Raw genomic sequence first — 27363 nt, 5'->3', positions numbered from 1 at the left:
CACCTGCCTTCCCCAGATGGGGCTCCCTGCGCAAACGCCTCCTCCTCCTCCAGGATTTTCCAATGCCGGCGCAAGCTCCTCCCTCGCCCGAGCGGGGCTCCAGTCCTAGCCCCAAGCGCCCGCCCGAGCGGCGGCCGGGAGTGGGTCCCGCTCGCCGTCATTGGCTGTGCGGCTGGGGGCGGAAGGAAGACTTTGGCTGCGCCCGCCGCCCCAGTGAGCCCCACATTCCCGCGGACGGCTTCGCGGGCGCGGATCGGCGGGACCCGGACGCCAGCGAGGAGGTCGGCGCAGCCCGGTCCCACCCCGAGCGCGGGAGCCGGCGGGGCAGATCAGCGCGTCCCTATTGGCAGGTCAGTGAGGGGCTCCCAACGCCGCCCGTGAGCAGTCGCAGGGGAGTGGGCGCCGGGGACACCCCGGAAGGGGGCTCGCCCTCTGCCACGGGCGCCCTGTCTCCTCCCGTGGGGCGGCCTCGGGTCGCGGAGGCTCCGCTCCCTCCTGAGCCGCCTCGCAAACTCTCCCCGGCTCTCAGCGGTTTGGCTCCTTGCTCTGGACACCCCCGAATCTGTCCCCTTCGTGCCGGCTACATCCTTACTGCCGGCTAGCAGCCTCCGCTGCCCGGCTCTCCCTGTTCTCGGGGTGACTTCGTGGGGCTACAGTGGGACGCAATGTCCTTGGTCCCGGGATGACCCGCTTCTGTCCCGGACGCACGGAGCCGGGGAGGTCTGCCCTCGCGTCTGCCGCTGCAGAGGTTGATTGATTTCCCTGTGCAAGTGCAGACAGTTCTGCACTTTGCGGAACGTGTCTCTAGGTGCATTCTGATTATTCCTGCCTTTGTGGTGTGTGCGGTCACGCTTGTGTTTGGCGCCTACCTGGATTTCTGGGGTCATCCGTCCCTTCCTGGGGACTCGCTGCTCACACACTGACAGCCGCTTTGTACCTTACCTTGCTCGCGTGAGTCTTTTCACCTGTCTCCGGCGGCTCCGAATCCGGTTAAGTTCTACCTGGCGCAGAACATCCTGGCGTTCCCCAGCCGTGGTTTCCCGAGCTCTTGGTTGTAGGAAAACGCACCAGCTACCTTTCCCTTTTCCGTGATCTGATGAGACGCTGGAATCCTTCGTTTCCCTGCCGAGGTGCATTCATCATGGGCAAATTGTTTGAGTTCTAATTGAGGAGGGAGGTGTGTGATGTGCCGTCCTGCGGGGAGTAGAAGGACCCCTTCATTCACAGAAACATCTTGTTGAGTACCAGACCAGGTTAGCGGGCTGCACCTGCTCGCTTTCCACCGCCAGACGCCTGGGGCCCCGTTGGTCCCAGTTTTGGTGTCAGACTCCAGAGACAGGGTCCGTTTCCTATTGTCCTTCGTTTCCTCTGCCCGTTAAATTTCCTTCGGAAAATTCTCTGCTGAAGTATTAAGCACTTGGGTGGTTCTTTGCGGGGGATAATGGGATCCGATGGCTGCATGACGTCTCAAAGCCATTGCATTTGGTTCAGTCCAGACACCAGGTGCAAAGGGCGGGAAATAAGCAGCGATTAGGTCCTGGGCAAGTCCCAGGCCGACCCGAGGGACCATGCCTCAAGATCTTTCTTCTCAGGTGCTTTTCACTTTAGATTTTTCAGATTCATTGTCAGACAATTGCCTACCAACGGGAGAAGAGTCAAGATAAGCAATACTCTTCTTCAAAGGTTTACCTCATAATGCAGTCTTGCAGCCCAATACATCCTTGAAAAAAAGAAAAAAAAAAAGCAGTATTTAGCCTGTATTTTAGCTTATTCGTGAACTAGCTCCTAGACATGCTTAAATATGTTTTGTGACTAAACTGCTTTATTTTGCTAAGTATAAAGGCATTTTGCCCCACTCTCACGCCCCGCCACTTACACCCTTTATAATCAGCACGTAGCTCATAGGTAACGTGAACGGGCTCTTGAAGCGTGTGTTAGTGAGACTGTCTCGCATTGACACCACCCCACAGAGCACGTCCCAGTAACCTTCAAATGCTGGGCATTGTGGGGATGGGGAACCATTTGCCAACCTCTGAAGTATTCTGGGAATTGTGAGTTCCAGAAAATGGGTGGGGTATTCCATTTTTGTGTTTGTGTTTGAAGTTTATTATTTATTTGGCTTATTTATTTTTTTACTATTTTTGATTCCTCTACGTAAGGCAAAGTGCTTGAAGAGCTTTACCACACACACATTTACGGTTCTCATTAAAGAAGCCTCACATAAGGTAAGATCCATTCTGTTCTCCCTGCTGTTGGTTAGTTCAATTCAACAGATTTTACTGGATGTCTGTGATGTAAAGAGATAAATAACGGTATGCTGGTGTGTGGCTTCAAATCTATCAGGAGGTTTATTTGCAGGCTTCCTGAGTTTCTTTTTTATTTTTCTTTTTTAATGAGGGCAGATGAAGGATGACAGAGCTGATTGGTGAGAATGATTAATCACACTAATCATTAAGTAAACTTGGAGTCATACATTTTTCCTAAGAATGAAAGATTAAGCCATCACAGGCAAAATTCTCTGATTTGGCCTCTACTCTAGATCAAGTCTCAGCCCATTTGACAATATTTCTTCTCTGGGCTTACTCTTCTCCCTGTGCTTGTAAAGTCTGTAGAATTTATATTTAACTGTTTTATATTTAAATATTTTTTAAAGATTTACTTAGTTATTAGGGAAAAGCAAAAAGTAAAATTATGGCTGAATTTTTGTGTTTTGCTCATTTGGGTATTTTAAATAGTAATTTAAGAACCTGGAAAATTATGAAAAAGCCTTTGACATCAGGTACTGGTGTAGGTCCCACTTGCCTGGCTCCTGGCACCCATGAACCATTCAGTAAATATTTGTTAAATGAAACTAGAAGCCAAAAAGTAGTGTGGCAGAAGAATTTTCTTCAAATAGATATATACGGAACATATTGTATAATTACATTACTACATTAATACAAAGCATCACAGACTTAACTTTTATAGGCTATTTCATTATTGTTCATAATGACAACTAACAAAACAATAAAGCCTTCAAGTTAGTTAATGGAATTAGGGAACCCAACAGAGAGGAAGCTCAAATTAAGTGCCTGAGTTGGCAGGATTCCTTTTAGCTAAAAGATGTACCTACAGAAATCAAGCCAGAGGCCTGATTTGATTCAGTAGTCCATGATACCCACATGTGGACTAGCCTTTGACACAGAACTGGGAAGTCCATCTGTGCATCCACTGTCTTTGCAGGTCCAGGGTAGCAGGCTACCGAGCCACATTCTAGGGCCTCGTCACCTCTGATTCTGATTTGTGGCAGATGTCTCTGTGGGAGAGAGCACTCTGAGATGCTCAGTCATGTGACACAGAACGCCTTCTTCAAGAGCTCCTTATGAATAGAATCCATGCTCACACTTGCATTACCAGGAAATAGTTATTGTTTAGTCTACACTAAGTTTTGACAACAACGACCACAAAAAAATGGAGATTCTGAGTAGTCAAGTAGCCATATACAATTTAACAGTATCTCTAAACACGACATGGCACAATCCAGCCAGAACAGTGTCAATATTTCAATCCTCTGAATTCATATCAGGAACAGGATAGACTGTCATTAATATTTCCTGAGTTCCTAACTTTTAAATGATTATTTATCAAGTTGTATTAAGATGGGAGATCAGTTGGTCCAGACTTATGATTTGTATTATGGGCTTGAACGTTGATGCTGATGCTGTTACAGGCAACAGTGAACAGGTCTGGAAATCGTTAGCCTATAACAGTTGTTAAAAATCGTGACTTAAGAAGGTAACAGCCCTGAATACAATTTTTGATGGGAAACAAAAGCATAGGTGGTTGTAAGAACCTGTTTCAGACTCAGAAAGACAGGAAGATGACCTAACCATAGTTAAAATACTAAAGTAATTCATTCAGGGAACATTTAACATATAGATTCCCTCCCCAGGGGTAGCTAAGACAGCAGCCTTCCTGATTCATTTGTCACGGTAGTCTAGTACTGATCAACAGTGCCTGGCTATCTATCAACTGTTGCCAATTAAGCTGGTTTTGTTCTTACTCGCTTTCACTTTTCCTATGACCAGGATTATAGCAGAGGGATTTATCTTCTCATTTCTTAAAAAGAACATTCAGAACATGCTGTAAAATGCAACTGTAACAGAAAGTGCAGTCAAGTCCTACTGGGCAGGTTGACTTACTGGCCTCAGACTGAGAGTCTTAAACTTTGAAATAAAAGGTACATATGAATCATTTCAAAGGCTTGTGTTAAGTGTATACATTACAAAAAAAGAAGGAAGAGGAGGAAGAGAAAGAGTTCTGGGCTCAAAAATCAGTTATGTTTTCGCTGCGTAAGCTATAATTAAATTTTATTTCTATTTCTTAATGAAAATGCCCATATTGTTTTTCTGATTAAAATTCAATTCATATTCTTTGTACCAACATTCAGATACAGACATACACAAAATAGAATATGAACATACCCATAATATCACCCGCTAACAAATCATATGTTAACACCTTGGTGCATAACCTCTTATTTCCTTTAGTTTAGTTTAGTCTGGTTTGGTTTGGTTTTGCATGCCTCTAAAATTGTGGACGCATGTGTAGTAGCAGTGGCCGTGATAGTAGTTTTTTTTTTTTTTTTTTACAAAAACAGAATCATACTATGCACGAGTCTGAAGCTTACTTTTTGACTCTGCCATACATCTTTCCATGCTAGAACATATAATCCTTTTGATTACACCAGAATCCTCCATTTGTATGACTCTTCCATCATTCATTTAACAAATCCTTTACTCATGGTCATCTTGGTAGCTCCAATGTTTAGCTACAGCGTACATCTTTGTGCATGTGCATCTTAAATGTGTCTGATTTTTTACCCATAGGGTAAATTATCAGAATTCATTATTTATATTATTAGCCTATATGCCATATATTTTTGGGTAAAAAAGGAAGCACTCAATAATTCATCCAACAAGTAGTAGATATTCCCCACTGTGACCCAGACTGTCTTCTATATGCCCAACATTATTTTTTGCACTTAAATAACAATTTTTATTGCTGTTTAACATTCATAGAGAAAACACACAAGTCATAAGTACATAGTTTATGATTTATGTGTTCAACTTGAACACACTCATATAAATGGAATCCAGGTCAAAAATAAATATTTACCAATCCCCTCCTTTGTGCTCTTCATGTGCCTTGGCAACCAATTGATTATTCTAACAATTACTCACGAGAAAGTCCTTCGTGAGTTTGTTGACCTTGATTTTCATAGTCGAGTGCTAAATTATGGGAACTATGCCTTTAAGATTGACAGTGGAATATTGACTGATGCTTCTCAGACCTTCAAGGACTCCTTGTTGACAAAGTTGGCCTGGTTCAGCTGAATTAGTTTCCAAGATCCTTCATTCTGTCCTCTTATCACTTTATCATCCCTAGCAATTTTGGTCTTATATTTATCCATTCGATCCTGCTTGGCTCATATTTGGATTGATATGATAAACTTTCGATAACAAAAGAAACTGAGTAACTTGTTTTTCATTTGATTTCCTCTTGTTGGCCACCCAGCTCAGATGAGTATAGATGGATTTAGAGTTGGAAAAGGAATCCTGGGCTCTCAGTTTGTGGTTTCTGTCTCCAGCTGTCTCCTTCTGCCATCCTTTGTCTTAAGGAGTACAAATAATGACCTTCAAAATCTACTTAACTTTTGGAGACCTCAGTTTCTTGATTTTTAAGGACTTCCAGCTTCTCAATTCTATGAAAAACGTTTTCCTTTAATGTTGTGGTTGTTGTTTCTTGTTTGGTTTTTGTTTTAGTGTTGTTAGATTTGCTTTTTCATAGAGGAAAGTTAATATTGAGTGACCGTAAGGAGAGACGGAATGAGTTAGATACATGAAAAGTGTTTTAAGTTAGTTCCACAATGAATGAGAAGAGAAAATATTTGCTTCTTTTCTGTCCATGTGTTTTCATTCCTTGTGTTATTTTTCTAAGAAGCTGAGGGCTGGATCCGTTTCCGAGCACAATACTGCTGATACTGATCACTCTCAGGCTGAGCACAGTAGTGAGCACAATACTGATCACTGCTCACATCACCATGGCTATGATCTAGATGAAGTGCTACTCAAAGTAGTTCACGCACCAGTGCCAGCCCTTGAATTGTTAATTACTCATTCACCATGAGAGATGGAACTTGAGTCAGAATATAAATCAAGTAAGGCACTAAGCACACTTTCTAGTTTAGATGGCTTTTTTGGTGGTAAGACCTTCTTGAAGAAGGAAGCAGTGCTTTGCAAGTTCCTCTTCTCACAAGGACTCATAACCCATATATTCCCGAGGGAGCCAAGTGGCTACTCTGAGTGGCATTGATCTCTAATGTGGGGCTTTGTAGTTAAATTGAGAAATTTATAAAAATGTAAACATTTTCTCCTTCTGTACTGATTTTCTATTGAAATTGGGGGTTTTTTGAGGGGAGGGTGTGTTTATCCTTGAGATAGAGTGACTAACAGCACCATGGTACATGATGTTGCTGAATGCAGTAAATTATAATACCCTTCCCTACAATGATCAGCGTATTGTCCTTGACCCTTTTTATCTCCACAGACGAGCACAGGGACAAAGGCTGTGATAATAAGGGACTTGGTAATTTTCAAAGGATAGGATTATCATAGAATTTAACTTAACACTTTAAATAAAAAACAATGCATCTTACTTCCACATCCAGTCACATCTTCACTGACTCACTGTGGTAAACTCCCTTTCGATTTTTATTGTGCTCTTCAGAATAATTCGTTCCAACCACTCAGCTATGTTCATGATAATGTATTTCAGTATTAACAGCAGATTCCTCCATCCTTTCCTCAATTATCCTGGTGGACACTTGACTCAATAAAATCTTTGTTGAATATTGTTGAGAGACACAATCGTTTGATAAAAGTATGGTCAGAGTTTCCTCTAGAGCCTGGAACTATTAATTTTATTGCTATAACTAAAATATTTATAAATTTAGTGAGTGTGCATAATTTTTCTTTACTATTGAATAATTACCCTTTGACTAATCAATATGAATACAAGATCATGTATTCATTCATTCATTCAATAAATATTATCATGCAACCAAAAACAGAACAAATAGGAACTACCTCTCCAAGAAGCTTCAAGTTTCATCATTCCTTTATCCTTTCAATCTTGCAAGCATCCAACAGATACTTATTGAGCATCTTTATACCAGAAACTGTGCTGAATCATGGATAGAAACATGAATCCTTGGAGAGACCTTCAAGATGGAGAAGGAGTAAGATGTGGAGATCACCTTCCTCCCCACAGATACATCTACATGTGGAACAACTACAGAACACCTACTGAACGCTGGCAGAAGACCTCAGTCTTCCCAAAAGGCAAAAAACTCCCCACATACCTGGGTAGGGCAAAAGAAAACAGAAAAAAACAGAGACAAAAGAATACGGACGGGACCTGCACCTCAGGGAGGGAGCTGTGAAAGAGGAAAGGTTTCCACACACTAGGAAGCCCCTTCACTGGCGGAGACTGGGGGTGGCGGGGCCGGGGGAAGCATCGGAGCCACGGAGGAGAGCTCAGCAACAGGGGTGCGGAGGGCAAAGCAGAGAGATTCCCACACAGAGGATCGGTGCCAACCAGCACTCACCAGCCCGAGATGCTTGTCTGCTCACCCACCGGGGCAGGCAGGGGCTGGGAGCTGAGGCTCGGGCTTTGGAGGTCAGATCCCAGTAAAAGGACTGGAGTTGGCTGTGTGAACACAGCCGGAAGGGGGCTAGTGCGCCACAGCTAGCCGGGAGGGAGTCCAGGAAAAGTCAGGAACTGCCTAAGAGGCAAGAGACCATTATTTCGGGTGCGCGAGGAGAGGGGATTTAGAGCACCGCCTAAACGAGCTCCAGAGACGGGCGCGAGCTGCGGCTATCAGCGCGGACCCCAGAGACGGGCATGAGATGCTAAGGCTGCTGCTGCCACCACCAAGAAGCCTGTGTGCAAGCACAGGTCACTCTCCACACCTCCCCTCCTGGAGTCTGTGCAGCCCGCCACTGCCAGGGTCCCGTGATCCAGTGACAACTTCCCCGGGAGAACGCACGGCGTGCCTCAGGCTGGTGCAGTGTCACACCAGCCTCTGCCGCCACAGGCTTGCCCCGAACTCCGTACCCCTCCCTCCCCCCGGCCTGAGTGAGCCACAGCCCGCAAATCAGCTGCTCCTTTTTTTCTTTCTTTTTTTTAAAATTAGGTTGTTTATGTGAAATCTTTGTTTTTAATGTAGGCACATCACTATAAACTTCCCTCTTACTACTGCTTTTGCTGTGTACTGTTTTTTTTAAAATTAATTATTTATTTATTTTTGGCTGTGTTGGGTCTTTGTTTCTGTGCGAGGGCTTTCTCTAGTTGCGGCGAGCGGGGGCCACTCTTCATCACAGTGCGCGGGCCTCTCTTGTTGCGGAGCAACATGCCCAGTCTCAGTAGTTGTGGCTCACGGGCCTAGTAGCTCCGCAGCATGTGGGATCTTCCCAGACCAGGGCTCAAACCCGTGTCCCCTGCATTGGCAGGCAGATTCTCAACCACTGCGCCACCACGGAAGCCCCAGCTGCTCCTTTAACCCCATCCTGTCTGGGCGCAGAACAGACGCCCTCAGGCAGCAGCGGAACAGACGCCCTCAGCCTCAGGAGCAGCGGATTAAATCTCCACAATCAACTTGATGTACCCTGCATCTCTGGAATACCTAAATAGACAACAAATCGTCCCAAAATTGAGGCGGTGGACTTTGGGAGCAACTGTAGACTTGGGGTTTGCTTTCTGCACCTAATTTGTTTCTGGTTATATGTTTATCTTAGTTTAATATTTAGAGTTTATTATCACTGGTAGATTTGTTTATTGATTTAGTTGCTCTCTTCCTTTTTTTTTAATATATATAGATATATTTTTCCTTTTTCTCTTTTTGTGAGTATATATGTGTATGCTTCTTTGTGTGATTTTGTCTGTATAGCTTTGCTTTTACCATTTGTCCTAGGGTTCTGTCTGTCCTTTTTGTTTTTTAGTATAGTTTTTAGTGCTTGTTATCATTGGTGGACTTTTTTTTGGTTTGGTTGCTCTCTTCTTTCTTTCCTTTTTTTAATTAATTTTTAATTTTTTTATTTGTAATACTTTAAAAAATTTTATTTTAATAACTTTTATTTTATTGTATTTTTTTTCTTTCTTTATTTTTTTCTCCCTTTTCTTCTGAGCCATGTGGCTCACAGGGTCTTGGTGCTCTGGCTGGGTGTCAGGCCTGAGCTGTTGATGTGGGAGAGCTGAGTTCAGGACATTGGTCCACCAGAGACCTCCCGGCTCCACGTAATATCAAACAGTGAAAGCTCTCCCAGAGATCTCCATCTCAATGCTAAGACCCAGCTCCACTCAACAAACAGCACGCTACAGTGCTGGACACCCTATGCCAAACAACTAGCAAGACAGGAACACAGCCCCACCCATTAGCAGAGAGGCTGCCTAAAATCATAATAAGGTCACAGACACCCCCAAAACACACCACCAGACCCAGTCCTGCCCACCAGAAAGACAAGATCCAGCCTCATCCACCAGAACACAGGCACCAGTCCCTTCCACCAGGAAGCCTACACAACCCACTGAACCAACCTTAGCCACTGGGAGCAGACACCAAAAACAACGGGAAATATGAAGCTGCAGACTGCAAAAAGGAGACCCCAAACACAGTAAGTTAAGCAAAATGAGAAGACAGAGAAACACACAGCAGATGATGGAGCAAGGTTAAAAACCCACCAGACCAAACAAATGAAGAGGAAATAGGCAGTCTATCTGAAAAAGAATTCAGAGTAATGAGAGTAAAGATGATGTAAAATCTTGGAAATAGAATGGAGAAAATACAAGAAACATTTAACAAGGAACTAAAAGAACTAAAGAGCAAACAAACAATGATGAACAACAAAATAAATGAAATTTAAAATTCGCTAGAAGGAATCAATAGCAGAATAACTGAGGCAGAAGAACGAATAAGTGATCTGAAAGATAAAAGAGTGGAAATAACTACCGCACAGCAGAATAAAGAAAAAAGAATGAAAAGAATTGACAAAAGTCTCAGAGACCTCTGGGACAACATTAAAAGCACCAACGTTCGAATTATAGGGGTCCCCAAAGAAGAATAGAAAAAGAAAGGGACTGAGAAAATACTTGAGGAGATTATAGCTGAAAAATTCCCTAATATGGGAAAAAAAATAGTCAAGTCCAGGAAGTGCAGAGAGTCCCATACAGGACAAATCCAAGGAGAAACACACCAAGACGCATATTAATCAAACTACCAAAAATTAAATACAAAGAAAAAATATTAAAAGCAGCAGGAGAAAAACAACAAATAACATACAAGGGCATCCCCATAAGCTTAACAGCTGATCTTTCAGTAGAAACTCTGCAAGCCAGAAGGGAGTGGCAGGACATATTTAAAGTGATGAAAGGGAAAAACCTACAACCAAGATTACCCAGCAACGATCTCACTCAGATTTGACAGAGAAATTAAAACCTTTACAGACAACCAAAAGCTAAGAGAATTCAGCACCACCAAACTAGCTTTATAACAAATGCTAAAGGAACTTCTCTAGGCAGGAAACACAAGAGAAGGAAAAGACCTACAATAACAAACCCAAAACAATTAAGAAAATGGTAATAGGAACATACATATCCATAACTACCTTAAATGTAAATGGATTGAATGCTCCAACCAAAAGACATAGACTGGCTGAATGTATACAAAAAAAGACCCATATATATGCTGTCTACAAGAGACCCACTTCAGACCTAGAGACACATACAGACTGAACCTGAGGGGATGGAAAAAGCTATTCCATGCAAATGGAAATCAAAAGAAAGCTGGAGTAGCAATTCTCATATCAGACAAAATAGACTTTAAAATAAAGACTATTACAAGAGACAAAGAAGGACACTACATAATGATCAAGGGATCAATCCAAGAAGAAGATATAACAATTGTAAATATTTATGCACCCAACATAGGAGCACCTCAGTACATAAGGCAAATGCTAACAGCCATAGAAGGGGAAATTGACAGTAACACAATAATAGTAGGGGACTTTAACACCCCACTTTCACCAATGGACAGATTATCCAAAATGAAAATAAATAAGGAAACACAAGCTTTAAATGATACATTAAACAAGATGCACTTAATTGATGTTTATAGGACATTCCAACCAAAAACAACAGAATATACTTTCTTCTCAAGTGCTCATGGAACGTTCTCCAGGATAGATCATATCTTGGATCACAAATCAAGCCTTGGTAAATTTAAGAAAATTGAAATCGTATGAAGTATCTTTTCCAACCACAATGCTATGAGACTAGATATCAATTACAGGAAAAAATCTGTAAAAAATACAAACACAGGGCTTCCCTGGTGGCGCAGTGGTTGAGACTCCACCTGCCGATGCAGGGGATGTGGGTTTGTGCCCTGGTCCGGGAGGATCCCACATGCCGTGGAGCGGCTGGGCCTGTGGGCCATGGCTGCTGGGCCTGTGCATCTGGAGCCTGTGCTCCGCAACAGGAGAGGCCGCAGCAGTGAGAGGCCCGCGTACCGCAAAAGAAAACAACAAGAAAACCAAAAACAAAAATACAAACACATTGAAGCTAAACAATACATTACTAAATAACCAAGAGATCACTGAAGAAATCAAAGAGGAAATCAAAAAATACCTAGAAACAAATGACAATGGAAACACGACAACCCAAAACCTATGGGATGCAGCAAAAGCAGTTCTAAGAGGGAAGTTTATAGCAATACAATCTTACCTCAAGAAACAAGAAACATCTCAAATTAACAACCTAACCTTACACCTAAAGCAATTAGAGAAAGAAGAATAAAAAACCCCAAAGTTAGCAGAAGGAAAGAAATCATAAAGATCAGATCAGAAATAAATGAAAAAGAAATGAAGGAAACAATAGCAAAGATCAATAAAATTAAAAGCTGCTTCTTTGAGAAGATAAACAAAATTGATAAACCATTAGCCAGACTCATCAAGAAAAAAAGGGAGAAGACAGAAATCAATAGAATTAGAAATGAAAAAGGAGAAGTAACAACTGACACTGCTGAAATACAAAGGATCATGAGAGATTACTACAAGCAACTATATGCCCGTAAAGTGGACAACCTGGAAGAAATGGACAAATTCTTAGAAAAGCACAACCTCCTGAGACTGAACCAGGAAGAAATAGAAAATATAAACAGACCAATCCCAAGCACTGAAATTGAGACTGTGATTAAAAATCTTCCAACAAACAAAAGCCCAGGACCAGACAGCTTCACAGGCAAATTCTATCAAACATTTAGGGAAGAGCTAACACCTATCCTTCTCAAACTCTTCCAAAATATAGCAGAGGGAGGAACACTCCCAAACTCATTCGACGAGGCCACCATCTCCCTGATACCAAAACCAGACGAAGATGTCACAAAAAAGAAAACTAAATGCCAATATCACTGATAAACATATATGTAAAAATCCTCAACAAAGTACTAGCAAACAGAATCTAACAGCACATTAAAAGGATCATACACCATGATCAAGTGGGGTTTATCCCAGGAATGCAAGGATTCTTCAATATATGCAAATCAATCAATGTGATGAAACATATTAACAAGTTGAAGGAGAAAAACCATATCATCATCTCAGTAGACACAGAAAAAGCTTTCCACAAAATTCAACAGCCATTTATGGTAAAACCCCTCCAGAAAGTAGGCATAGAGGGCACTTTACTCAACATAATACTGACAGAAGCTGGCTCGAACTCACACAGTTATTGCAGCAGAGGAAAGGGTAATGGCAAATCTCACATGAAGTCTTACATTTTCTACCCAGAAGTGACATGTCACTTTTCCCCAAATTTTATTGGTGAAAACAAGTCATGTGGCCACCCTCATTTCAGAGGGGGTGGAAACACACAGCCCTACAACATACCTGGACAGAGGGAAGAATGGCAGAAACATGTGAACATCACCAAGGACCATAGGTCTCAAATTTATCCCTCTTTTACCTCCAACCTCCCCAGAGAGAAGAAATGTAATGAACATAAAATTTGGAGACATAGGGATATAGATTTGAATGCCAGTCCTGCTTCTATGTGGCTGGGTAGCCTTGGGCAAGCTTTTAAATTCTCTGATCCTTAATTTTCTCATTGGTTAAAGAAAGGTGAGGGATAATAATAACTACAGTAGAGAGCTGTGAAGATTAAAGAATATACACCTGCACCATGTACACACACACACACACACAACTAGTATATGCTTTTATTTAATACATATTGGCTGCTGTCATTCATTTTATTGTTGTTTTTCCAAACTAGTTTGTCTGGACATTTCTTCTCCTACGCAAGCATCCCAGGTCCACCTTTCCCTGCCTGTCATGTTCTGTTCCCATTCCACAATGATTTGAGGATGCTCCCACCATCCCCTCCCCTCTACTTCCTACCACTCTTCTGGCATGATGTGCCCCCCTACATCCCAGGGCACATGACTGAAATAAAAGAGAACTTAGATGTAAGAGCAGTGAGTGATGTGTGAACGTGTGTTTCTGACCAAGGCTATTCCTACAATTGGATAAAAAGCACAGGGCACACAACCTTAAATGGTAAGGTGAAGAGCTCAACCCTGATAAAGGGCAAAGCCAAAGTCTGTTAAATCTTGTATAAGATACTCATGATTTCCATGAGTAAAACCATATTTATTTATGAATGTATAACTCTTTTATATAGGTCATCAGTGTAGCAGTCTGTTTTCTATAAATAATTACTCATTATTTTCCAATTTGACCTCCTTGCATTTTTAAGTTGAAATACATTCTGGGAGAATCTGAGCCTACACTTGTTTACTGCATCCATATTGTCTTTGACAGATTCTGGTCTTGAGTTGTTATCTCATATGACAACAGGCTGCTGGGGACTTGATTTCCTCCCACACTTGATAGCCTGCCATGTCATTATGTTCCATGTTACAAGGAACATGTAGACATTCTCTTTGTTAGCCAGACTTTTGAGTTCATTGTGCTGCCTGAGAGAGAGGGAGAGGGAGAGGGGGAGAGAGAGAGAGAGAGAGAGAGAGAGAGAGAGAGAGAGAGAGAGAGGATGCATGAGAGAATATTAAGACAAGCTCTGCTGCTCTGTTCACACAAAGGATTAGCAGGACCGTGGGAAGTCCCACATGGGAACTTGCTTTCCTGATAAAGGACACAATGTCCTCTTTTCTGTCTTCTGCCTTCCCTGGTAAACCTGGAAGTCCTGGTAGAAGAGTAATTTCAAACCATGAGAGAGCACTTTGTCTCCTTATAGGGTTGGTGTTTTATGTAACCTCTGCCTAAAATCTGACTCATCTGGTACTTATCAATTTAGGGTACCTAGCTAGAGCCTCAGTCGTATGATTGCTGATGACTGATGAAAAGCACTGTTAATATCAATGCTCCATATTTTCTTTTCATTTGCAGCTGCATTTTGCGACAACTAGATTTTCTTAAAATTGTTTATTGGCTCCTATTTCAAAAGATACTGGACCCTGGACTGTAAGAGAGTTTATGTGGTTGGGTTTAGCCTCTTGCCACACTAGAGGATTCACCCAAACCAGGGCAGTCAGAGAGGTGGTTGCTAGTTTAAGAGTTGTAAGGAGTGTGGGTTCTTTAATCTGCTGAACTTGGTGTTTGAAGACTGTTTGGCACTTACTGCCTAAATCAAGTCTCCCACTTGTACTGTGTTTATTTGCTGCTGTTGTTTCCTTCGGGCCCTGTGTGGAAGCTGGAGCTCACTGTCTATTGGGGGATCTCAGTGAGCTTCCCCAGAGTCCACCTACACATTAGTCCTCATTAGAAGACAACTCTCTCTCGAACCTTGAGGGAATTTTGCTAAGTGAAATAATTCAAACCAAGAAAGACAACAAATACCACACGATCTCACTTATATGTGGAATCTAAGGAAACCGAAAACAAAAAAAACAAGCTCATAGATAGAACAGATTGGAGGGGGTAGGGTGTGTGTGAAATGGGTGAAGGCGGTCAAAAGGTACAAATTTCCAGTTATAAAATAAATAAGTCATGGGGATATAACATACAGTATGGTGACTATAGTTAATAACACTGCATTGTATATTTGAAGTTGTTAAGACAGTAGATCTTAAAAGTCCTCACCGCAAGGAAGAAAATGTAACTATGGATGGTGGCAGATGTTGACTTACTGTGGTGATCATTTTGCAGTATACAAATGTCAAGTCATTATGTTGTACACCCCAAACTAATACAATGCTATATGTCAATTATATCTCAATTTTTTAAAAAGAAAGAAAACTACTCTCTCTTGACTCAAGATGACTCCAAAGCCCCTCCCTTTGACTGGGTATTTAAACTGCAAGAAAGATATCCTTGACTTCCTCTGAAGATGACTGATGATGTAAGATGAACATAACTGGATCCCATTGATCCTGGAGGCCCAGACTGAGATTGAGACCAGTGGATGGTGGCAGAGTGAAGTCATAAGCAAGGCTGGATGGCCAGTCACCATTCCTGGTCTTCAGGCAGCATCTCCCACCACCATGGATCCAGTTCCCTTGGGCATATTAAACTTCCTCTAACTTATTCTCTGATGCTTCACCTCCTGTACCTGTGGATTAGTGGGCATGATGGTAGCAGCAAATATTTGAACTTCTCCAATGCCCATTGAAGAATCAAGCTTAATCAGTGTATTTCTTTAGAAGTTTCTAACATTTTGGCTGACTTACTGCATATTATACTAAGCATATTTCTTAATATCCTTGGGGATAAATCATTTTTCCCCAAGTCGTATGTAGAAAAACCCCAATCCTACTGAAAAGTTGCAAGAATAATAACAATGGACACCTATATATCCTTTAACTAGACTAATCAGTTATTAACATTTTAACACATTTGCTTTATCATCTTTTCTTTCTGTATGTATATATGTGTACTTATTTTGGCTGAACCATTTGAGGGTTAGCTGCTGAAACTGTGACACTTTATAGTTACATACTTTGAACATGTACTTCCTAATAACAAGAACATTCTCCTGTATCACACTTAGGAAATTTAATATTGATATAATGCAATTATCCAATGTACAGTCTATGTCCAGATTTCCCCCGTTATCCTAATAATGTCCTTTATAACAATGTTGTTTTTTCTTTTAATTGGTCCAAGGATCTTTCATCACATTAGAGGATAAATCTTGAAATCTGCGTCTACTTTTTCTTCTCTGATTATTCAGCTGACTACTAAATAATGTAATATGGCCAAAACTGTATGTAACCAGAACTTAGCCTGCCTAAGCTGCCGATTACTAAGCATTATTCTTTTTAAATATACATTTCACTATGGAAAGCATCATCATATGTTGACTGCCAGCCATGGAAGAATGAGAGAACTTATTTAGCAAAATTCATATGTATGAATTATGCTAAGCACTGGACTAATATCCAGAAGGGATGGGCAACGTATACACTATGTAATCAACTAAGGTTCTATTTGTAGTTGTATTATGAGGGACGATGGTTCATTATTTCAAGTAAACACTATGCCTTGGTTAAAAATGTCATCATGTAGACGACTCCATGAGCTTGAGTTCCCACTGGGAAATGCAAGACTTAAAACCCTTATACATACTTGTCATATTCCAATCCATTTCTAAGGAATAGGCTACAAAACATCTTAGTTTAAACAAATACATGACTATAGTTGTCAATAGAGAAATATAAATAGTGGCCTGTTTCATTAATTTGCTAATACTGAAGTTCTTTTTAGACAACCTATGTCATCACTTTTTTTTTTTCCAAATTGTACCTGTACATGTTATTTTATAGATAAAGAATGGTTATTAGTTTTTGGCATATTCTTAAGTGCAAAATTAGAGAAGTGGATATATTAGATAATTTATGTTCTTCTCTTCCATATGCCTCAATTCTCAAGATATTTTAAGTGGAAATTAAGTTTGGGGTTTAAGTTATGGAGTGAATGAAACATTTACTATAGATCCATTCTTATGCTGAAAATTTACAAGACGAATATTTACAAAAGAATGTACACAAAACAATAGACATTTACAGAAACATACACAAACAGAAAGGTTTTCACTGAACACATTAACCTGGATGCCAATGGGAGATGAAGGGAAATGGAGTGAGGAATTCAGAGAAAGAGGGATCAGTGGTGACAATTAGCCACAAACAGAGGAATATGTATTTAAAGAGGGAGGTAACAGTAGAAACAAGAAAAGAAGGAGTGGCATTTGTCGGGAGTCGTACAAGCTCTCTTATTTTTTCTTATACTGTGTGGCACCAGTGGCCCATGGCTGCCCACTTCTGAGGAGTCTGCTTAAATTTAGGGTGGACTTCATCACATGCTTATAGAAAACCCATATTTCCAAGCTCTTCCCTGTTTCCTTAGAGCAGCTTTAGAGGCACCCAAAGGCCTCTGGAGCGTGAGAGAGTAGACTGGGGGATACCTTGTGGTCTACCTATAAAGGTTTCAAAAAAAGAGTTATGACAATAACAAAATTAAGTTTACAAGAACAAAATCTTTCCATGTATCATATTCTATAAGGAGACTGTTAAGAGCATTTCCTGATTGGACAAAAACTATATTTGATACAAATTATTTTAACTGTGGAGACAGAATGAAAGACAATGGAAAAGGAAGAAATGCCATTCTCCAACCAGAGCATGGTTGAATGAGAATTTTCAAAAACATATCTAGTATAATTAAAAATAAGCAAGCTTTTGTGTATAATAATGCTATAATTTAACCAATTCTAGCTGCTCCAAGAATAAAGAGTATTTTTTCTTACTACCCTTCTAAAATATTAGAAATGATCCAAGCTGAGTGGAAGGAGAGAACTGAACCCAAAAGTCCTCATTAAAAATGCTGTAACATCTTGAAAGGTTGATCTTTCTTCTTAACCATCTTTCTTCACACTGATTCATTTCAACCTTGCCTATGATCTTCAAGTCATTATTTCTTTGGCTGTTTGTTTTTTCCTCTAAATCAAGTGTTTAGCCAATAGCCTTTTCTCCTCCTCCCTAAAGATGACTTTCATTGTTTTGCTACTTCTTAACCAGTTCATGCTTCCTTCAACCTTTAAGTTGCCACTTTTCTCATTTTGGTTTAGACTAAGTGTGTTAACCAAGATGGGTCCAGTTTCCCCAAAGCACAGGACAGAGCCCTCCTTGGTCTTTTCTAGACATCATAAAAGAATCATGAAAAATATTATGCCTAGAACTGGTTTTATATTTGACCTTTTTATCCAGAAAATTATCCACTTAAACTCTTTTTCTAAGGGAGTTTCATTTTAAAATAATTATTCTTACTAAGGCAGTGATTTGGACATAAAATCTTCACAAGAAATTTAGATACAGCAAAAATTTATTAAGAATAATAGTTTGATTTCCCCAGGAAAACACTGCTATATAAATGCAAGGGAAGTCATATCTATCAATATAATTACTTTTTAGGCTATACAAAGATAAGATGGTCAAAACAGTTACATTCCCTTCTGAAATACTTTCTGCTGTGTTTTTTTTTTTTTTTTTTTTTTAGTAGCTTTACTCAGTCTACACTGTTTTGCATGTCAAGAAATGTATATTCTGAATGTCTGTGGACTATACCTTATGTGGATAACTAACTTTTAAAAATGAGGACAAAATAATTAGTCTAACAGAAAAGTATTCTGAATATAATATAATTTAATTATTTTGCTGAGCCTGAGGCTAATCCAGAGAGATAAAAGTCATCACCAAGGGCTTCCCTGGTGGCGCAGTGGTTGAGAGTCCGCCTGCCGATGCAGGGGACACGGGTTCGTGCCCCGGTCCGGCAAGATCCCACATGCCGCAGAGCGGCTGGGCCCGTGAGCCATGGCCGCTGAGCCTGCGCGTCCGGAGCCTGTGCTCCGCAACGGAGAGGCCGCAGCGGTGAGAGGCCCGCTTATGGCAAAAAAAAAAAAAAAAAAAAGTCATCACCGAGGTAAAGAGAATTAATAAGAGATTGGACTGAATCCAAAGCCACCTAATGACCTACCCTAGAGGTTGACTTTTAACATAAATCATAGATACCAAGCTGTTACTTTGCCATTTCTTTAATTTTCACCAAAGTACCATAAAAAAGTTCTGATTATATTTTCTGATCATTCTTTGGAACCCCAGATAAAGATGACTGTTCATTTTAATTTTTTTGGCTGCCATTGTCCAGTCTAGACCATGAATTTCAGGGCTTATTCAGAATCTTCATCTCTCCACACTTCTTTTCATGAGATGGTTCTCGAACCCTATGAGATAGCAGATAGACTCAGTTTTTTTTTTTTTTTGCGGTATGCGGGCCTCTCACTGTTGTGGCCTCTCCCGTTGCGGAGCACAGGCTCTGGACGCGCAGGCTCAGCGGCCATGGCTCACAGGCCCAGCCGCTCCGCAGCATGTGGGATCTTCCCGGACCAGGGCACGAACCCGTGTCCTCTGCATCGGCAGGCGGACTCTCAACCACTGCGCCACCAGGGAAGCCCTAGACTCAGTTTTTTTTCTTTACTTGCTTTTGCTTTTTATTGCGCTGATACTGGGAATCACAGTGAGAGTCTACTCATTTTCAAACAAAATTCTTCTCTCAAAGCGTTGTGTTGATTAAGTAGGAGCAGTTCTCAAATAGGCGAATATATGGATGGATTTAATCAGCTCTGAATAAGCTTAGTAGTAAGATAATAAACTTTATTTTCACTATTGCAAGCCCAGGGGTAAGTGCTGCCATTGACTGTTGGTCAAGATTTACCTTTAGAGAAGAGTGAGTGGCTAGTCTGTATTGTCAGCACCAATCTTCTCTCACCTAGCACAACCTAAAAGGCCACTAGGCAAAGAGAAAGTGTTAAGGGAAAAGATAATCATGCAAATTGTAAAGGAAAGCTCAAGGTCTTGTATAAAATATTTAACATTTAACAAGGTCTTGTATAAACATGCTGTTTTCTAAGTAGAACTAAAAGCAGCTGTGCTCAGATGTGACAAATTCCCTTCTAGATTCTGGAGATGGTAGTTTCTGTATTCTACAGAGAAAGAAACCCAGTTTATCATCTAAAACTATTCATTACGTTATACTGTTAAATTTTACATTTGTAGACCAGAAAAAGCCTTTACCGTATCACATTAATACTTTATCAAATCGTTGCTAATGGTTTGGGAGAACACCTTTTGGAGAATGACACAGCAGGGCTTGATAAGGATGAAATGTTGATTTGACATCATAACAGCTAGGGGACTCTTTGAATAATGTCTGCAAGGGAACAAAGCAGCTTGTCCCAGTTTTCCACAACAAAAAAAACTTTCAAAGAGTTGTTATTCACATAGAAATGTATTTAAATAAAGGTCAGAAACTCAAGAGATTGCTGTGACAGGTTTGAGGTTGACTGTAGGCAGAGTTTTATACACGTTGCATTGTAGAAGTCAAGGCCCTGGCAGAGGCTCTGCCCACAGACAGGCTGGCGGCCAGGGGTCTGGCGATGCTTAGGTGAGAGAACTCAAGAGTTGAGGGCCTGTCAGCTCTTCTTCCTTTTACCAAGTAGCAAGGTACACACTAGAGAGTATGCTTTGTTCCTCCAAAACTTTACAGCCCTAATCACCCCATGGGAAGGAAAGCTTCCATTCTTTCAGAGGAGTCACAGTGGCTGGGCGCTGAGTGACATGGAAGCAGAGACCCACCCCCACCCCCCGCCAAGGTCTGACTTATCCGTGCGGTCCCTCCATCTCCCAACCCGCTGGGCTCACGGTGAGTGAGTCCTTGCTCACTTCAGGAGGTGACTGCCTTTTGTAGATTTCTCCTCAGCACAGTTCTTTATTCCAAGAGACAAAGGGAAAGCTGGCTGACCATGAACTTAAACATATCCACAGATCTTCATTTATAATATTGTGATCTCACTGTCTCATTTTCCTTTCTCAAAAATCACTTTCTGAGAATGGCTCAGAAAAAAAGCATCACAATCCCCACATGGCTTTAGGTGCTACCTGAAATGAGAGTCTGCTGTCGCTGCCCCTAGATAGGTCAAGGCTATGCATTTAAGATGAAGTCGCTTTCTTCTTTCCTTTGAACCCAATCCGTTTGGAAGAAACAGCCCAAAAAGCAGCATCCTGAAACACACTTGTTTGATTTTGTTTCCACAGTACCTCCTTGGGCCTCATTCACACTGTCCCAGTGCCTAAACACACACAATTTTGATCGTCCTCAGCATTATACATAGATTGTCGAAACAGTCACCAGAGAGAAAGAAGATTTATCAATTTTTAAAACGTCTATAAGAAAATGAGAACTAATGTCATCAAATTAAAATGATTTCTAACACTGCATATGCTCTATTGTTTCAGAGTAGAAGAGTGAAATGAAATTCGTATATCTGTCATTTTAAATTAAGAAGTATTCTGGAAGTAATATTAAATCTAAAGTATTGGGGGAGGATGTTTAGAGAAGTTACTTAATTGTGAAATGTCAAATAAGGACACAAGGTTTCATCTGTTGATTCCTACCATCTTACAATGTCACTTGGAAGATCAGATGCTTTCCCCAAATCTTAACCTCATTTGCTATAAACTATTCCATAGACATTTGAGGCTCACAAGTGGGCTTTTGTCTGAAAGAAGGTGATCTTCAGGATGTGAAAAGTGCTCTTGGAATATTTACACTGTAAAGAGATACCTTTGTTTTAGCAAGTGGTCTGGCAGCCAGTTGTGAGCCCTGCCATTGAATTGCCAGTGACATTATCTGTGCCTCCAACCTCACCTCCAGAAAATTATACAGTTCTGGGTAGCGAAGGTGGTTTTAGAAAAATCAGCCAATTCCAGCTGAATCGATGACCTGCACGTGTCAGAATTATTGGACTAGCAAAGACCTGGAAGTTCCTCTAGTCTTTCTAGGCATCGAGAAAGAACTGTCTACCAGCCCTTTACTTGGATGGCCTTTTATCATTTTCGAAGTATGATTTTGGACACGGGATCACATCCTAACTTAGGATCTCGTGGAGAGGTAGGAAAGGTGTCATTGGACAAATGGGAAAACTGAAATATCAAGACTGAACTGTGAGCTTGTTCAAAATAAGTGGCAGGTGGGAACTAATTACCTGAGTCTCATCATTTTCTCTTCCTACCATATTTGAGGAAACTAAGAATGCTGTTCAGGCATGGGTTCTTGTCAGTCCTCTGTCGCTGACTAGCTGTGAACCCTGAGTAAATCACAATTTCTTTGCTGATCAGTTTCTTCATCTGCAAAGTGGGAATAATAATTTCTGCTCTACCTCCCTTACAAACTAGTTTGTGTGAGGACCAACATAAAATGCACAGTCCCTACCTTCTGGCCCATTCCAGAAAAAGAGTATGTAAAATCATTACTACCAAACGGTAGGAAAATTGAGACCGGATGGTGTAAAGGGTGAGGATGGGCAGAGCTGAAAGTCCCAGCTTATCTTCTAATTAGATACATTTCTTTTGTCAAATCGATCAGCTTCTTTGTTCCCAGTTTCCTCAGCTAGACTTAAGAGGTCTTACCAAAACATCTTGAAGATTTCTTCTGATCCAGCCCATGAGATTCTTTCCTAGTTTTCTTGCCTATACGTCATGCTGTCTCTGAGATGCTGCTGTTTTCCCCTAAAGCATTTATGTGCTGTATGAGACAAGGTATTGCCAGATCACTGTGACACATTTGCAGTCCCACCGTGATTCTCTCTCTCCCTCTCTCTTTCTAAGGGTTGTTAGGAGCCTGTAGCAGACTTAGTGGAATTAAAATCAGCAGGCAAAGTGTAATGAGGACTAGGAGTCAAATTATTTTAGGAAGCGCTAGAACTGACCGTGGCCCCCTCTGAGGAGCCACTAAGATGAGTAGCCTGCTTGACTGCCGACAGGGCAGCCCTCTCAGGAGGGTCCCCTCCTTCCCAGGGATCATTAGTGCCACTCAGCCACAGCCACAGCAGCCACTGTCAGCCCCTCAAGGAATCAGCCACTTAATTAGATTTGGGGAACGGAAGGGAAAGGCAAGTTTTCAAGGTAAAATGCAGGGCAGAGGTTACGGAAAGGGAAAGCCAGGGCAGAGTGGATATTTTCGCATTAGCGTTTCCCTACATCCGATGCAAGGAGATTGGAAATTTACAAAAAAATGATCTAATGCCATAAAGAACTAGGAAGAGCATCTTTTCTGGATTTGAGGAAAGACAGTCATCCATCGGGAGGGATCATTCTTCCTCAGGCTGCCTCCCTCGCCCCCGCACAAACTAGGCAGAAGCTGGCTATGACTTCCCCAGTCACGGACGCGAGGGTGTCAGAGACACACGGCACCCGCCCCCACGCCTGAAGCCTGCAGAATCATGCTCTGCCCCAGGGCTATCTGCCTGATTCAGTCCACTTTGTTTCCAGTGTTCCTCATAGGGACCCCGTGAGGAGGGGGAACATGGCCAAGAGCATTTCTTTCTCAGCACCCATTCACACACACACACACACAGACACACACAAACACACACCACACCACATACACACAAACACACACAACCCACACACAGTAAACTCATTTTGGCCCAATCTTAACAATTTACAAAGTGCTTCCCTGTCTATTATCTTGATCCCTGCATAACACAGTGAGGGAATGGGGCAGGTACTATATACCATTTTACAGATGAGAATAGTGAAGCTCAGAAAATGTAGGCAATTTGCCCAACTTCCCAAAGACAAAGGAGAATTCAGGCCTCAAACTTAAATCTCTTGACAGCCAAGCTAGTACTCTTTCTACCATTCAGAGGAAATCAAACCTTTATTCTTCTAAGTTAATCTAAAGGTTTTTTACTGAATGCCTAACATATGCAGAACAAAGTACAGAGGTAGACCTAAAAGAAAAGAACTACGTAGAAATGGCCCCCAAGCTCAAGAAGATATATTTTTATAAACAAATTAGCAAATTATGAAAAGCAAACTTACATGTGCAGTGATTCTCCTAAGCATACTAGAAGGAAATACTGGTCTGGAATTATGCTAGTGGGCTGGAGAGTGCGGGGAATTCATTTTCTGGAGGAGGAAGGTTTGGAGCTAACTTTTGGGGTCCTATTCTCAGAGCATGCACTTGGAGCATCTGTTGAAATCTCAGCAGATGGAACGTATCAGAAATATATTTTCCTTTTTATTTCCTTTTTAGTTCCTTGCAGAAACCTGGCACCTAGGGTACTGTGGAGATCAGATAAAAGTGCATTTTTATATCATCATTTGTAATAGAAAGACAGAAACATTACTTGTTCCTGGGGAAATTATTTCATTCTTTTCCCTCCCCGGTTGATTTTATAATTAAGCCTTTGCTGAAATGAAAACTGGAAGTGAGATTCAAATGTAATTTTTTCTGAATAATGCACTCAGTTGTTTTGGTTTTTTTGTCTTTGTTTTTGCAGTGATGGACACCTGATACCCTGCTGCCTTTGCTTGGAAACTGAGTTTTGCTGTACTGATTTAACCACCCGCAATGTTTGCTGATGCTATCATGACAAAAAGAATGCTGATTCTGTCCCTGTTGACCCCTGTGTGAAACGGCTTTTCATATACTGTGCATTCTTTGACCTTCCATAAAGATGTCTGAACCTGACTCTTCATCTGTATTCTCGGGGAGTATGGAGAATGGAACTTTCCTCGAGCTATTTCCCACATCCCTGTCCACATCGGTGGACCCGTCCTCAGGCCACCTGTCAAATGTCTACATCTATGTGTCCATATTCCTCAGCCTGTTAGCCTTCCTGCTTCTACTTTTAATCATTGCCCTCCAGAGGCTCAAAAATATCATCTCCTCCAGTTCCTCCTACCCGGAGTATCCAAGCGACGCTGGAAGTTCTTTCACCAACTTGGAAGTCTGCAGTATTTCCTCGCAAAGGTCCACTTTTTCAAACCTTTCCTCCTGAAGAAAATGTAAGAATCCTTCAATGCTGCGGCCCTCAGGGAGTTTTCCCTCGGGAAGTGTCGCATGAAGTACGTGCCTCAGGAAAGAAACGCCCATTTTGTTCTTTTCCACTGATTAGACCCAGTTCTCCTTCTCCTTCAGCCCTGATTTCTTTTCCTGTTCATGATGCTTTTCATTGTGAATGTCGGAGTTGATGCTGACAGAAATGCATGCAAGGTGCAGAATTTCACCCAGACTGCTTGGTGAATCTGGGGCTGGCTTCTTCTCAGTGGGTCAGGCCACCCTGTTGGACACCTGAGGCAGAACTCACCTGAGGCGGCCTAGCAGAGGATGCTGGATCAGGGCTCTGCACTTGGCTTCTCTTACAAAACCGTAAAATCAACGGACTCAGCAGAAACTGGCTAAGTGAAGTCTGAGCAATGTGGAAGATATTATCCATATTTAAAAGATAAAGTGGAAACACCAATTTAAAAAAAAGACTCAATTTAGATTTCATGTATAACATCTCTAAAACCGGGGACAAAAATATTTTAAATGTTTTCTAAATCACATTTATTGATGAATTAAGTCATATGTGGAAAAGTTCTGGAAGACTTTAACTTTTAATAGCAAGACAAATATGTGTTATAATGCCATTTGTAATGTATTTCTGCCTCTTGGGTTTTTACCTACTTATGTTATAGTCATAATGTCCCTAACATGGTGGAATTCTTTGTGATAATTGCTGTTGCTATTACTAAGAGAAGCGCCAGAACAGACACCAGGACGTTTATTTTATATCTGTAATTCTCATCAATGGAATTACACATATGGAAAATACTAATTTAGTTGTATTTTGTACAGTAATAACTCCTCGCAGTTGTATATGTTCCTTTATTCAGTTTCACAGTCTTTATAAGTTTAGTGCAGAATTATAGTAAGACTCCAAGATGTCAGATGTTTGTTCACTCTTATTAGGTTGCAAAACTTAGAAGACTCAATAGCTAATATCCATGTTATTATATACTCCATGCACGTTACAGGTCTCTGATAACTTGTTGTTGTGTGTTAACATAATACTCTACATTAGGATTCCAGAATGTGGATTTATGTTTAAAATTGTAAACACGTTGGGTAGCTGCTGGGAGCTTAGTGATCCTGGGGCTGCCATACTGTGGTCAGCCAAGCACACCTGAACTCAGGCTTTGTCCATGAAATGAGCCACACACCTGAACATAGACATGGAATATGGAGGGAATCAAGCTGCCCCTAAAAAACTAACAAAGCAAGCAAACTATGGCTTCTTAAGAGTAAGAATTTTAATTTAATTTTTAAAATAAATGGTCCATGGTGTAAACACTGAATGTATTCAGCCTACGAAGCCCACTGCATCAACATGCCCCTGTCTGCCCATGGCAACTGGATCCTTCTTGTCCAAAACATTTACTAATCTTAAGTGGTGGGCCTTCAACCCACCCTTTGGTTTGGTTGTGTGGCATCTCCATCCAGAACTGGGATGGGATGAAGAATCCGCCATTTTCACAGGGTCTATCTTTGTCATTCTAAAATGCTGAGAGAAATGCGGATCGGTAAGTGAGGATCAGAAGGTTTTTTTTTTTTTTTTTTTAAATCCATAAGCCTCACTTAAATCAGACCACATTGAAAGGTTTATATATATCAAAAATGTCCTCAAACACCATAAGACCTGCACAGAGTTGCTGCCCTAAAATGTATAATTAGTGAAAATTTTGCCTTTGCTGTCATTTAAAGCATGGCAGTGTGTTAGAATGTTATTATGTAGTATAAATGCTGGACCAGAAAAACTCTGCTATTTTAGACCATTATAGCATTCTGTGTGTGTATATGTGTGTGTGTGTGTGTGTGTGTTTGTGTGTCTGTACACAACACATTCTCAGAATATATAATATATATATTCACACACTCCCAATTAAGAGTTGTGTGAAAGCTGCACAGGATTACAGAGGCATCTATATTCACTTTTGCTCTTTGATTAATCTTGTGCTATTTTGGTTACCAAGGAAGAAAGGACTTGGATGAACTGATTTTAAAAAATAAAGGAGCAAATTTGCCACACAACAGTACAATCTTAGTATGATCTGTTCTAAGGGGTAACTTTATACTCTTTCCTTCTGGAAGAGATCTAAAGGCTTCTAAAAGTAAAACTAACATTTTTTTTAAATTTGCAGTCACACACACCCCTCCCCCTCCCCCTGCCATGATGTTTCTAGCTCTCAAGGTTAACTAGAGTGATTGGAAGCAACATTCAAAGATGTAAAACAGGATTTGTCATTCCCAGCTTGTCAGGATAACAGATTGTACAACTTGAGATGAATTTGTGTTAAGAAGTTCAGAAAGGTTGGAAGACTGGTTTATAAATAAAGAAATCAAGCCCACTGAAAGCCTGGCTCTTCTC

The 27363-nt window shown here is 41.1% G+C and overlaps 2 protein-coding genes across 4 annotated transcripts in view; one reads left to right on the top strand and one right to left on the bottom strand.

Moving 5' to 3' along the window:
• Nucleotides 1–964, bottom strand: part of SPART (spartin) — a 270881-nt gene extending 269917 nt beyond the window's left edge. Inside the window, exon 1 of the mRNA XM_027116507.1 lies at nt 943–964. The gene's annotated coding sequence lies outside the window, so the exon portion shown is untranslated. The remainder of the gene's footprint in view (nt 1–942) is intronic.
• On the top strand, nt 113–27344 carry SERTM1 (serine rich and transmembrane domain containing 1). Of its 3 annotated transcripts, none has more exons than XR_003434797.1 (3): nt 113–350; nt 2160–2225; nt 15340–16204. XR_003434797.1 is itself a non-coding variant. In XM_027116514.1 (3 exons), exon 3 carries the CDS (start codon nt 24628–24630, stop codon nt 24949–24951), a length of 324 nt encoding a protein of 107 aa, XP_026972315.1. In that variant the 5' UTR covers nt 123–350; nt 2160–2225; nt 24451–24627; the 3' UTR covers nt 24952–27344. The 3 variants fall into 3 exon arrangements, 2 of the variants coding, with proteins under 2 accessions (XP_026972315.1, XP_026972316.1); XM_027116514.1 differs by lacking the exon at nt 15340–16204 and adding an exon at nt 24451–27344 and having other exon boundaries at nt 123–350; XM_027116515.1 differs by lacking the exons at nt 2160–2225; nt 15340–16204 and adding an exon at nt 24451–27344 and having other exon boundaries at nt 123–350.
• Nucleotides 27345–27363: the final 19 nt, after the last annotated feature.

The sequence above is a fragment of the Aethalodelphis obliquidens genome, unplaced genomic scaffold, assembly GCF_003676395.1.
Source record: "Aethalodelphis obliquidens isolate GAN/ISIS:26980383/991018 unplaced genomic scaffold, ASM367639v1 scaffold16, whole genome shotgun sequence".
NCBI lineage: Eukaryota > Metazoa > Chordata > Mammalia > Artiodactyla > Delphinidae > Aethalodelphis > Aethalodelphis obliquidens.
This window is presented reverse-complemented; position numbering and strand designations above follow the sequence as displayed.

What these genes read in the sequence shown, in the direction of transcription:
- SERTM1 (XM_027116515.1), top strand. Translation starts at nt 24,628, where the DNA reads ATGTCTGAACCTGACTCTTCATCTGTATTCTCGGGGAGTATGGAGAAT.